The sequence below is a fragment of the Bolinopsis microptera genome, chromosome 3 (genome assembly GCF_026151205.1).
Source record: "Bolinopsis microptera isolate Bmic1 chromosome 3, MBARI_Bmic_1.0, whole genome shotgun sequence".
In the NCBI taxonomy this organism is placed as follows: domain Eukaryota; kingdom Metazoa; phylum Ctenophora; class Tentaculata; order Lobata; family Bolinopsidae; genus Bolinopsis; species Bolinopsis microptera.
Window position 1 is genome coordinate 7266870 of NC_087074.1, and position 14072 is coordinate 7280941.

The 14072-nt window shown below is 41.3% G+C and overlaps 1 protein-coding gene across 2 annotated transcripts in view; it reads left to right on the forward strand.

Annotated features, from left to right (window-relative positions):
- Positions 1-14072, forward strand: part of LOC134812952 (uncharacterized) — a 42964-nt gene that overhangs the window by 14756 nt on the left and 14136 nt on the right. For both annotated transcript variants that reach the window (XM_063820580.1, XM_063820579.1), the window contains one exon: positions 13815-13969. In XM_063820580.1, the coding sequence (XP_063676650.1) occupies positions 13815-13969 (155 nt within the window). The remainder of the gene's footprint in view (positions 1-13814; positions 13970-14072) is intronic.

The following is a 14072-nucleotide window of genomic DNA, read 5'->3' on the forward strand; positions in this document are numbered from 1 at the left end:
CTAAAGTTTTGAAACACCCTGTAGTTGTATGTGGTTTGTGGTTATACCATCACCAGGTTTAACTGTTCATCCACTTAGTTTTAGCTTGACGTTATATTTAAGGATTAAAGTTGTAAAAGTGAATATTGATTGCGGCTAATCAGGGATAAACTGTTCGGAAATTTCACTTGGGAAATATTTTGTTCCTAGCATATCTTCACCGTGTTTGGACAACAGTAGATATTTGATTGTCTTGCATCGCTGACCATACCAACCAGATAGATTGTATCAAGGTGGTTCTGATTTAGTTTCTGTTAATCCGTTAGGGTGGGGTCTGGAAGCTGTTAGGGACACTAACTTTCTGTGTTAGTTCCACTTGAGCGCCCCTCAAAAACAAACTGCACTTGCAATTCACTTCACACCACGTGCAGTACACTTCACACCACGTGCAGTACACTTACCACCTGCAGTACACTTCACACCACGTGCAGTACACTTCACACCACGTGCAGTACACTTACCACCTGCAGTACACTTCACACCACGTGCAGTACACTTCACACCACGTGCAGTGCACTTCACACCACGTGCAGTACACTTCACACCACGTGTTCTATTCCCCCTACTTAACGTCATGGTTGGCTTGGCCCCAGGGGAGATCTCAGATGGCCTGTCATTGGATTAGGAAACCCTAGATCTCATCCTGATACAATGTATCACCCTCGTCTAATTAAGAGAGTGCTGGTGCTGATAGTATCTATATCTCATTACTGTTACAAGTGGGACACGGTGCACGGAGTTAGTCATCCTAAAAACTATTAGACTAGGTGTGACTGTAACTCTGTATCGGGTTTCTAGCAGAGGGTGAGAGATATCTAACAGGAACTGTGGCCTGTGATCCCGTCCCGATATATTAATTGAGTTTCAGTTTTCTTATTGGTAAGTTAGTGGTTCCATTACCGACCCCTGAAATAGTTATTTTCTCATCTCATTTACTGGTTTCTAATCGGTAAAAGACAGGGGGAGGGGGATTACATGGCTGTAAGTGTGGGATGGTTATTATCGGCGGTACCTCATAGTATTGGGAAAGGAACTGAGAGATTTAGGGTAGAGATCATCTGCTGAGAGCTGTTTTCAGTTCTCAGGACCTTAAAGGTCAATATGATAGTTATTCATTATTACTATTAGTGGGATAGTTTAGTTGTCGATGCCATGGCATTTATAAAAGTGGTAAAATGATTATCAACGACTTTGACAGAAAATGGAAATACGTGAATATGGTTTAAAGTCAGAAGGTACCAAATTGTACGCTGCTAAAATCTGATGTACCCATTCTGACAGCTGAAGTTGAGTGGAATAGTCAATATTTGGCTCCACCCAACTTCCGCAATCCTCAAATATTCCTAATATTGTCCGGTGATAACGGTAGCAGCTCCTCAAGTCTGAACTCGATTTAAAGTTCATTTAAAGTTGTCACAACAACAAAAACCCTAATCATATTTCCCTGGCCAGACTGAATATTTCTTATCGGCCGGCCGCTCCGAAATTCACTTATAGAAAATCAATTTATTTCCAATGGCCGGAAAGCCCGGTTAACTCCTTCAGAAATATATTCATCTATCGATTATCTTTTTATCAGTTTTCAAACCGTCGAGACTCTCCAGTAACCTGATGTACTTATTACATTAGTACACCATAATTTGTAATCGTCTGTTGAGAGCCGTGTAAATTTACCCGTATTTCATCACACCTTTCTGAGAACTTCTCAGTATTTACCATGAAATAAACTTCACAAGTACTAAAGGTTCAGCTGGCTCTACTTTGTACAGGAACAAGCTTTATTTCGTAGTTTCAGTGTTTACATTTGAAATTACCCTCGCTGGAGAGAAAGAATGAGGCAGCACGAGCAGCGATGATTAGTGCAATTACTCGCTAGCAAGTAAACTGTGATGTTTACTAACTATTTTATTGGTTCCTAAGTGTTATTAAGTGTTAGTCAGTAACAACACGATAATGATTCCTACTTCATACCCCCTTACAACAACATCCTCACATTCAATACCAGAAATACTGCAGAACTACTTTTATTCTTTTAATGATAACCCTCGGCTCTCAAAGATAATAATATCTGAGCCACCCCAAAGTCTCTGTTGGCGACGACTACAACCATCAACTTAAGTTTTATTGATAATCTACTGATTTTATAAAGAAAAATATTCTCGCAGAGTTATCTGAGCCGGCTCAGTTGGCGACCCATTATAACTAGTAACTATTAACCTGGCGCTCTGCCAATCAGAAGACTCTATTCTACTCGCTGATCTCTGCAAACAGTCTAGCATTTGTTAACTGGGTATAACATTGTGTACTATATAATTTAGCATTAAATAAGTCGATCAGGTTGGGATTATTAGCGCATAATAATCGGATTATCAAGTAGAATTAGTAATGTAACATATTATTCTGATATTCTGAAACAAACCGTTCAGTCACATGACTCAACTTGTAGTCTTGATCGGACCTGATAATTAACACGTGTTTTCATCGGACCTGATAATTCGTGTGTTACACGATTACCGGCATCATTTGGGACTTCCTGTTCTTCATATACGAAACTGATGCATAACTAGGTCACGTGACTAATGATTGGTCACGTGCCGATTGCTCATTCCCAACTGGCCGATTGCTTAGAATACTGTGCTCTGATTGAACGATCGGTAAAAATACTGTCCTGTTATTGGCTGATCGGGTAGAATACAGCGCTCTGATTGGCTGATCGGGTAGAATACAGCGCTCTGATTGGCTGATCGGGTAGAATACAGCGCTCTGATTGGCTCCACCCCACCAATAATGAGATTACAGGTCTATGTCTGAGCAGTGAATGTCTTGTGATGCAGACGTCACGGAATGAGGTTAGTTTGCGAATTTGAGCACCGAGACTGACTTGAGATAACACCTCCCCTTCTTCATTGTTTCTTAACTTATCAAACATTTTATTAAGAATTTAAACGAGTTTCGAGGATATATTTGAGTCAGAAATAAGACAATAATTGTTGCATTCTCCATCCTGATAATATGGTATGACTGTTAAGCAGTATGGTGTCTGTGATAAGACAGGTTATTTAGAGTTTTATAGTCTTCTAATATTTATTAATGCAATAACATGCACAGCTAAGTAATCGATCAACATTTATCATGGGAACCTTGTGGTCAACATTTAACACACAAAATATTAAGCTCCTTCATAAATCATATTGGACTCATTATTTACTCAATAATATCACAGCAACAGTACTTCTTACTAAGTTACTATAATGTTTAATAATAATAGTGGAATATCGAAGGAAACGTGTTTAAATTGACGTCCTGTAAGTGGATGATACTAATATGTTAATATCGCGTAATCTGTGAGAAGACATCAGAATCAGGATATTTGAAAACATTACCTCATTAAATTATTTGTTTTCGTGGGATTCTCGTTAAAGTTGTAAAGTTGAACACGTGATGCAAAGTGCAGTTACATAATAAGATTGGAACATGTGAACAGAAAGAGAGCGTGCTGGAATGGAACCAAGTTTATCTCATGTGTTATTATAGCAGAATAATAACTGTGAGGCCGGTGTGGTTAAGATTACGATAGTCAATGGCATTTAGGGGTCACATGTTAAAAACATCTCTTAAGGGGGCCGGGGGGGGGGGGTCTTCATCAAAATTCTCTCGAAATCGACTTAATAGTTGTTTCTGATAGAGGGGAGTGATATCTATCAGATGCTTTTGGTCCCATGGAAAAATATTGTTCCTAGCCGAAATTATCGCCTGTCTAAGGTCAGCGCTTATGTGTAATTGTATTGCGCGAGCGATTTTCAATCGCAAATTCTGAAAATCGAGTATAAAAATCTATCTTCTCTCACATTTTTTGAGCAATCACCCTGAAACTTTCAGGATATGTTCTAGGGACCATTTAGAAGAGAATGATCATACAAAATTTTGAGATAGGCCTTTAAAAATTTTTTATTCAATTTTGAAAATCTTGGACCTCAAAAAATCGTAAAAAAACGAGGTCCAAGATTTTCAAAATTGAATAAAAAATTTTTAAAGGCCTATCTCAAAATTTTGTATGATCATTCTCTTCTAAATGGTCCCTAGAACATATCCTGAAAGTTTCGGGGTGATTGCTCAAAAAATGTGGGAGAAGATAGATTTTTAGACTCGATTTTCAGAATTTGCGATTGAAAATCGCTCGCGCAATACAATTACACATAAGCACTGACCTTAGACCAGCGATAATTTCGGCTAGGAACAGTATTTTTCCATGGGATCAAAAGCATCTGATAGATATCACTCCCCTCTATCAGAAACAACTATAAAGTCGATTTCGAGATAATTTTGATGAAGACCCCCCCGGCCCCCTTAACTGTGCCAAATTTCTCCACAAAAAGGGGCCTCTTCTGAGGTGGAAGGTTTGTTGAGTCTTCTACTTTCTTACCCTGAAAAGGACACAAGGATTCACTAGAATTTATAATTTGTTTTTGTTACCCTGACATCACTTTTAGTGACATAGCCAGAATGCAGCTATCAATGACGAGTTTCTAACAAAATGAACCGCTTGAGCTCTCTAACCAAGTTACCATGGCAATCAATCCTTGAAGACCGCCCCAACCACCCTTCAGTTAGGTACCATTTTATAACCTGTATTTGAAAGGAGGACCAAGTAGTGAGTAGTGAGTAGTGAGTAGTGAGTAGTGAGTAGTGAGTAGCGAGTAGACTCATTTTACGGTTGTACGGTTATCTGTTCAGAACTAAAACGATCTACGCCGCCCCGTTTATTTCATTAACCCCCACATTGATCAACTCATGTCTGGTCAATCAATGAACTTAGCCAGCTAACCTCTGCTGTCTGAACCTATTCTAGTTCTAGAGGGAGAGTGACAGCTGGTTCTACATCTCTCTGTTTTTATTGGCGGGTTATAACCCCTGTTATTCCACATGAGATGGTCTCTGCGATAGTTGCCATGGTTACCATCACCTTTATCATAGTTATCTGGTTTTAGGGACATTAAAACTCAAATTATAACTGTATATTTGGTAGCTTGATCACAATGTCGCTTTGTCATGAACTGAAATATTGCTTTTCAAATAATCCACTGTGTCTTATAATGGTGGTTATACGGTGGTATACAGTGGTTACCAGGTCCGTCTAAATTGTTCCTCTGAGGGGGCACGTGGGCAGAATACCCTCCTCTGATTGGTCCGCCAGTTCTGACAACACCCCTCGTTGGTTACCATCGGAACCGGCCTGTTCGCGTCGTGAATTCCTCTAATTATAATCAGTAGTTGAATTACCGCACGTGCGAACTACAAAGATAGTTGATAGTCAGCGCACTTCACACTTTCAGTACTTCAGTACATCTTCACATGTGAGAGTGTCCGCTCAAAGAGCGTGGAGTGTCCCGCTCAAAGGGGCCAGGAAGGGGGCCCGGAGTCTAATATTATTGCAAATATGCTAATTAAGGACTCGTTAATTAGACCACTCTTATCACTTGCTTGTTTTAATTACACCCCCTTTAGACCGCCTCCTTTACCAAACACGGCCTGGTCAGTTTTAATCTGGGAACTATCGGGCTTTAAAATAGTGGCAAACAGGGCTTCCTGCCTCAACTGAAGGTCACCAGTGGTTATTGCCTCGACTGAAGGTCACCAGTGGTTCTTGCCACAACTGATGGTCACCAGTAGTTCTTGCCTCAACTGAAGGTCACCAGTGGTTCTTGCCTCAACTGAAGGTTACCAGTAGTTCTTGTCACAACTGAAGGTCACCAGTGGTTCTTGCCTCAACTGAAGGTCACCAGTGGTTCTTGTCACAACTGAAGGTCACCAGTGGTTCTTGCCTCAACTGAAGGTCACCAGTGGTTCTTGCCTCAACTGAAGGTCACCAGTGGTTCTTACCACAACTGATGGTCACCAGTGGTTCTTGCCTTAACTGAAGGTCACCCCATATCGGTTATTCTTCCCTTGTGATAGAAGGCCAGATGCCAGTGGTTCCTGCTTCATGATTGAAGGCCAGATGCTGGCCACCCGCGAAGAAGATTCTGGATCTTAATCATAGCTATTGGCCTTCTTGCAGTTACTACTCTCTATCAAATAATCACTTGGTCGGTTAGCTCGGATCTATCATAAACTGCCTCTCAATCAGAGACTGAACTTTAATGAACTATAACATGCGCTTTTACGTGGATTAGTGTCGACCCACATTTTTAGTCCATTTTATTATAATGGCCTGTTTAGTGGTTAACTATCACGTGAAGGTCCCTCTGTTGAAACTACAATCACCATGGTAACCATAACATCCATGGTAACCACAACCTGGCGGCGCTTGTCAGACTACTATGGGGCACTCCAAATCAACGACTTTTTTATTCCGCGTCACTCAAACGAGCTTTTGGATCGGATAACGGGGTAACCATGGTAATCATGGCAACCATACGAGCCTGCGATAGTTCTTCAGGGGACGGTATACAGAATAGTAGCTCAGACGGCTGTAGCAGTATATATATAGTATACGGCTGCAACTATCCGATCAATTTATTGCTCAGTCTCAGACATGTCACTATTACTTCCTCGTCATATATCGACACGGGCAACCATCATTATTAGGAACCATCACTATTAGGTACCATTACTATTAGGAACCATCACCACTGGTAACCATCATTACAGGCAACAGTTAGTGGCTACAATCACTACTGTGAACCATCACCGTACTTCACCGTACTTCACCGTACTTCACCAGCCTCCCCCAGTTCAGTGTTTCACCCTACTTCACCAGCCTCCCCCAGTTCAGTGTTTCACCCTACTTCACCACATCCCCCAGTTCAGTGTTCCACCCTACTTCACCAGCCTCCCCCAGTTCAGTGTTTCACCCTACTTCACCAGCCTCCCCCAGTTCAGTGTTTCACCCTACTTCACCAGCCTCCCCCAGTTCAGTGTTTCACTGTACTTCACCAGCCTCCCCCAGTTCAGTGTTTCACCCTACTTCACCAGCCTCCCCCAGTTCAGTGTTTCACCCTACTTCACCAGCCTCCCCCAGTTCAGTGTTTCACCCTACTTCACCAGCCTCCCCCAGTTCAGTGTTTCACCCTACTTCACCAGCCTCCCCCAGTTCAGTGTTTCACCCTACTTCACCAGCCTCCCCCAGTTCAGTGTTTCACCCTACTTCACCAGCTTCCCCCAGTTCAGTGTTTCACCCTACTTCACCAGCCTCCCCCAGTTCAGTGTTTCACCGTACTTCACCAGCCTCCCCCAGTTCAGTGTTTCACCCTACTTCACCAGCCTCCCCCAGTTCAGTGTTTCACCCTACTTCACCAGCCTCCCCCAGTTCAGTGTTTCACCCTACTTCACCAGCCTCCCCCAGTTCAGTGTTTCACCCTACTTCACCAGCCTCCCCCAGTTCAGTGTTTCACCCTACTTCACCAGCCTCCCCCAGTTCAGTGTTTCACCCTACTTCACCACATCCCCCAGTTCAGTGTTTCACCCTACTTCACCAGCCTCCCCCAGTTCAGTGTTTCACCCTACTTCACCAGCCTCCCCCAGTTCAGTGTTTCACCCTACTTCACCAGCCTCCCCCAGTTCAGTGTTTCACCCTACTTCACCACATCCCTGCACACGCACTATACCTACTCACTGATATATCAACTGGGAGAGTCCACTCTCTGGACCAATCAGCGCTCAGCACTACTCTCCTTCCTCCAATCACAGAGCAGACCAGGTCACGTGACAGGTCACAAATGGAGTCTGAGCTCGCGGGTCACACCCGATACGGGTCTCGTTGGGAGGCTAGCGTGCACTTACAGGATTTTAGGGGTCCTTATAGATAAGTAGCAATAGTATTATATAAGTAGTGTGAGCTAAATATTGGTAGCTTCTTACTGTTACTCTATTAGTGCAGAATATATCTGTTAACATAGCATGTCAATAACATAACAAGAGAGATACCCCACATTGTTAGCTACCCAACCTGTGTTAAATCACTCGGATTAAAGAGTTTCCAGTCGAGAGATCCAGTTCAGAGCAAATATTAAACTGTTTAGTATTTAGTAACGTGTAATGGGTATATATGAGTATTTATGATACTGTGTATGATCTAAAACATGTATCTAAAACATTGGTTAAAGAGCTCCCTACAACTTCTGTTAAATTCAGTGATACTGACAGGTTGTGGAACTGACGTTTAGAGGTTGTTTTTATAACTATTTTGGAAGCGCATACTGTGATCTGTGCTTTAGGGTATTGGTATGAGTTTAAGTAGATACGTGGTATAACAGACTATCATCATGCAATCAGAATGCAATCATTCATATCCTCAAGGTGGATAGGTCCACAAGAAACGGGGTAAATTCATCTTTAAATTCGGGAGATAAATTTTAGTTAGTTGAATATGTTCAATTTCCCAACCCTTTTACTGGCTACCAACCCGCATAAACCCCCCATATATAGCCGATATTTATCAGTCCAAAGATTATATCTGTGGACCGGAAGTCTCCACCTAGATTTTTTCAAGTAAAATGAACAATTTAGGGAGACTCAATAAGTCAATATAGTTGCGGTTATGTGTTGGGAGGAATAGTGTTAGTAAAAGTAATTGCTATCATGGTAACAAGGCCAGTTACCTAGGTAAAAGTAATTGCTATCATGGTAACGCTGATAAAATTCTCTCACGATACACCGCTGCAACTTCCGATATACGAGAGTTAAGTTCGGTGGCAGCTGATTTATTATTAATAAAACTAATTAGATTTAGTATTATCTATTGTATTGTTTGAGAGCGTGTCAATTATCTGTCAATTAGTGAGGGAGGGAAACTTCACCGCATATTCCGGCTATCTTCTGACCCTGTTCCGGGGTTGCCCGCCCCGTCTAAAATACAATCTCTCTGCTGCGACTACGTCTTTTCAAGGTGGGACCTGGTATTATAAAGGAGTCGTGGTTAAGTAAAGGGGTGTCTAACACGTGTTTTAAGTTAGGATTTAGTAAAAGTAGCGATTGTAACGTTAGCCCCCAGAGAGGAGTGGTATAAGTTAATCTAACTATTTAAGTATTCTAGATTTACGTGCCCTATACAGTATAACCACTATTTAAAAACACACATTTCTTAGAATTGTACCACATCTCCAAGATCCAGTTACGTTGGTGAAGCTAAAAACTTTTAAATTGTTTTAAACATGCAAGTTAGTCTAGGTCTTGCCATAAATTGTAGAATCCCCAAATCTCTAAAATTTAACTTGCTCCTTTTATTTTGGCCTCTCCGTAAGCATCGAGATTTAACGTTCTTTTGTCTGTAGATTCTCCCTGGTGCCCGATATAGACGAGCCCTGATCAGTGCTCCTTCATAAAACACATTGTTAAAAGTAAAGAGTCCAATTATGCTAATAACTGGGTCGGCTCATTGCTAATTCCATTATCAACAGGCCCATCACTCCCCTTCATACCGACTGCCGTTCAACCATTGAACTCCTTCATAAAACACATTGTTAATAACAAATAATTACACTTAATTACAGTAAGTTAATTAACCGAGAGAGTGGAAGAATTTGCATCTTGTTAATATTCATGTTTTTGGTGAATAAGTGGGACAAACAAGTTGTGGTGTGTCCTTTGTGGAGCGGGGAGGAGGGGAGGGGGACTACACTCCTTCATAAAACACATTGTTAATAACAAATAACTACACATACACACCACAACAGAACCCTTATATCTCACTTACATACCTACACATCTACTACTGAGACCGGCTTATCATTATTTAATATATTCAGTCTAAACTGACCTGCAACTGTCATTATATTGACTATTAGACTAAAAGCTGCGTTGTTCCTTAATTATTTTATTATTGGGGTGGTGATTATCGTTTATTGAGGGTGGGTTAAACTGTACAGACGATAGAATTGAGCAGGACAATAACTCCCTCATATGAGCCCTGTCAGGGGTAGTGTACAAACTACTGCTAACTATAACAGCATGTAGGCCACCCGCCACAGGGACAGGGGGAGGGGGTAGAGGATACGGCGAGCAAGAGGGGGGAGAAGGAGAGGAGGAGGGGAGGTGGAACTTGTACCAGAATTAACATATTGTTGGTATTATTATGGAACAAGTAGTCTCATTGTCCTTTAATTGCAGTATCTACTAGCTGCCTTGTTATTGTTATAAGCGATTGTTAGCAGGTTGTTGAGATTCCTTTCTGAGAGTAGGATATTATTCAGGGGCACCACTGCAGATCCTCTTATCAGAGATAACATAGAACCAGAGACAAACCAGATAATATTGTTATATCATAATTACTAAATAGTCGGTAGTGTAAGTGACCGTTATTGGGGAGGGGAATTTGCAAGTCTATTCCGACTACACAATCAGTGAGGGAGGCAGTGGTATTTCTCAAGTCTGCAATTATATTGGGCTGTTTGGCTGTTTCTCTGAGTCTGGATTACTCTGAACAGTTGGCATTGATCTCTGCTAGCCATAACTATGAAACTTGGAGATCAGGGTCAATATAAACTAAATGTGGTGGAAAATAAAGATTTTATGAATTTGATAGTGGGGAGTTTCTAAAGAAGTGTTTTAAGATTAGTTTCCTGAACATTGTATCAGTGTTGGTGTCTTCCTGCCTTTATATTTACCAACTTGGAGAACGATCAGCCCAAAAATTACCCCTTTATGTAACTTCAGATTTAAATGGAAATTTTCATTAATAATGAGCATTTTCAGATATGAATTTTACCCTAGAGTAGGAGATAAACTATTTGGTATATTTGAGTGTAGCGGAATTCGAGAACTGGTCACGAGGGTAGAAGTCACGAGGGCGAAGGACTCGAGTGCATCATTAGTTGGAGATTTTACCTAATTTATAATTATTTCACATTCCAGGGATCACACACGGTTTTGAATTTTCATTAAATTCCCCTCAAAACAAGTTTCAAATACGAATTTGATCCCAGAGTAGAACTTGGTGGGCCAGATACACGATAGATTGGGAATTTAAATTATACACTCAAGTACCTAACGGCCAGAATAACCCTTACTTTACCCCTAAAATGTGAAATATCAAAATAGTTCCTAATTTGTACTACATATTTTGAATCACGAATGGCTGTCAGGCTCCAATCTAACCAATATCATTAAAACTCCTCCACCATCTCCGTAGACAGGATGGTTTTCTTCAGAACGTCCTAACCGTCCTCTGAGTAGAACTGACCTCTAGTTCTGCTAACTGTTAGTTTCTTCACCTACTCTTCTCCCGGCGTTTCTGCTACACTTCAGACAAACACAGAGTATTTTATAAAGGAGCATGTCTTTTTTATGGCGTTTGGTTGAGCCGCGCATCTTGAGGATTGAGTTGTGAAGTGAGGGTCAATTAGTTTAAGACTTCGTAAAACTTGGTAATGAGACATCAGGGTCACGTCATGTGACTGCTAATCACTAGTTTTAGGTTTATTTCAAATTTATCAGTACTATGTAATATGTGTCACAATGTGGTCTTATCAAACATTAAAACTATTCAAATATTCGTGCATATCGGCACACCTTATCATAGCTAGGACACGTTATCGTCTTATCAGTAATAAAATTTGATAAAGCTGACATATATCTCATGATATATTGTGATCCGAAAAGAAATATCTCGAACATAACACATTCTTCACCAAGCCTCTTTTTGGTAGGGACAAACAACAATTTTACTAAATTTCCTCCTCCAGTTTTTGAAGTAAGCTCCCAGACTCTACAGCTATCTCTTATTAAGTTCTCTGTTCATCTGATATTGTAACAAATGTAAGTTAACCACTAAGTACTACAGCTGCATCTTGTTAGAATATTATAGATTACCATTCTCCTCCTCCTTATCGGCCACTCAGCTCCAATTATAAATCATATCACCTGTCTTTCTCTCTGTAAATATCATTTAATCTTCTTGGGTCCGTCTGTTTGAAGTCTCGCGCAGCCATTTCTGCACGTGCACATTCATGGTACTTTCTGCACGTGCACATTCACGGTACTTAATGCACGTGCACATTCACGGTTTTTTCTGCGGACTTTACCGCACACAAGATAGGTCAAAGTAAAAGGTCCTAAAATGGAGACCACTTCAAATTGAACTATAAATTGTCTCCTATCAGCTAAGAAGTGAGATCTGCAGAGTCTTCCTTTAATCAGCACGTGTACCACAGAACAGGCACATAAACAGTTGAAACAAGTAATATCTGAGACCGATGGTACTGCTCACCACGTGACTGTATAAGTGTTACCCGGTGGTTGTTCTGGTCGAGTGAACGATGCGTCCTGATCATCACCCTGGTTACTGTTAGTAACCACTAGTAACCACTAGTAACCACTGGTAACCATTTACCTACCACAACTACTTTGGAATGATATATAATTCTATGATTGGAAGATGAAATTAATTGTCGGGTATCTACCCGCACCTGTAATTCTAAGTGCTGGCTCGTTAAATAGTTCCAGGCTGTTAGAAGTTGTTCCGCAGATAATGAAGGTCAGGAGGGCGATCGTATTGATTTGGTCCTAGTAGCAGCTGATCTAAGGAGACTAAGTGACATATAAGGGATGAGTTTTGCACTTGAGGATGATCTTTAACCATTATAATAATTGAGCTCAGTGATTCCAGAAAGCGTCTATAAGTTCAGCACGGAGTTGTTACAATCACGGAGTGTGTCTGAAACATGACTCTAACTCTCCGGCAATAATGTTAGAACAATATGTAACATACTTCTACCACCAGCATCTCCCGATAATGTGATATCTGTAACTATTATTATTATATGCTGGTGATTGACAGGAGGGATCTGGTAATAATATCGGCACTCTCACCGCCTCCCTCCAGTTAGAGTTAACCATGTGTTCAGTAGAGCACAGTGAACACCCCTCTTCTTTTTACCGACCAGCCCCCCACAATACACACTTGGTACTGTCAGCCCTCCTAAACTGCCCTGTCATTCTAATTCAAATTTGATAATAGTTCTAATTTTCGGATCCAGATGTTTTGTATAATCGGATTTATCCACGATACAACTAGCCTAATCGGTCCTTTGACCTGAAAAGGTCAGCTGATCTCGTAACAATCACGTGACGAAGAGATCTCCCCACTAAGTGGCAGGATTGTGAAATGAAGCCCGCTGATTGGCTGAGCAGTGAGCAGGAGGGGAGGTCTGTGAAACTCTAGGTATAGTCGTAGTACCGGGCTCCTGTCACAAACTTCACCTTGTATCACCACGCGGTGGTGGTGGTATCCCTGCTAAATGCTAACTACTAACTAGGGGGGGGGGGGGGGGGGGGGGCTGTTCTAATCACCACCACACATTATTCTGACTAACTAGAGGATTGTTCTAATTAGAATTGAAGGAGATGTGTGCTGCCCTAAAATCAGTGATAAGGGACGTGTATTACAATCGAATAGTGGATGTCTGAAATTGATAACTGTTTTGAATAACAAACTGTCTCTGGTTCGGGGCCCTTGTCTAAATTGTTGTGTAACTGCTGATTAACCTACATTACATTATCACGACTACCATTATCTAATAGTAAATGAAGATTACTGCAATCTTTATTCTCGGGATTAGTTTCGTAATGGTGGCCACTGTAGACCACGTCACATCACGTGTCATGACGTCACATCACGTGTCATGACGTCACATCACGTGTCATGACGTCACATCACGTGTAATGACGTCACATCACGTGTCATGACGTCACATCTTTTGAAATGACGTCACATCATTTGACATGACGTCAAACTATATTCCAAAGCGTTGTAAAACCTAACCCGTACATCCTTTCAGAGGCACTATGCCACCCCAAGCCGTGGGGACGACTATCAGACCGAGGAAAGCTGATCTACTGTTTCATGAAGCTGTGGTTGCTTCTCCCGGACGAGCGAAGACTTGCTCCTTTCAAGGAGGAATCTCTCCAGAGATTCAGACAGATCCCAACTCAGGTTAGTGGATTTCAATAATCTCAATTCTCATTGAACCACCATCCAAATTACTTTCTTATGAAAATCCTTTTTCTCATTCACAGTATTACTTCACGTGGCATGA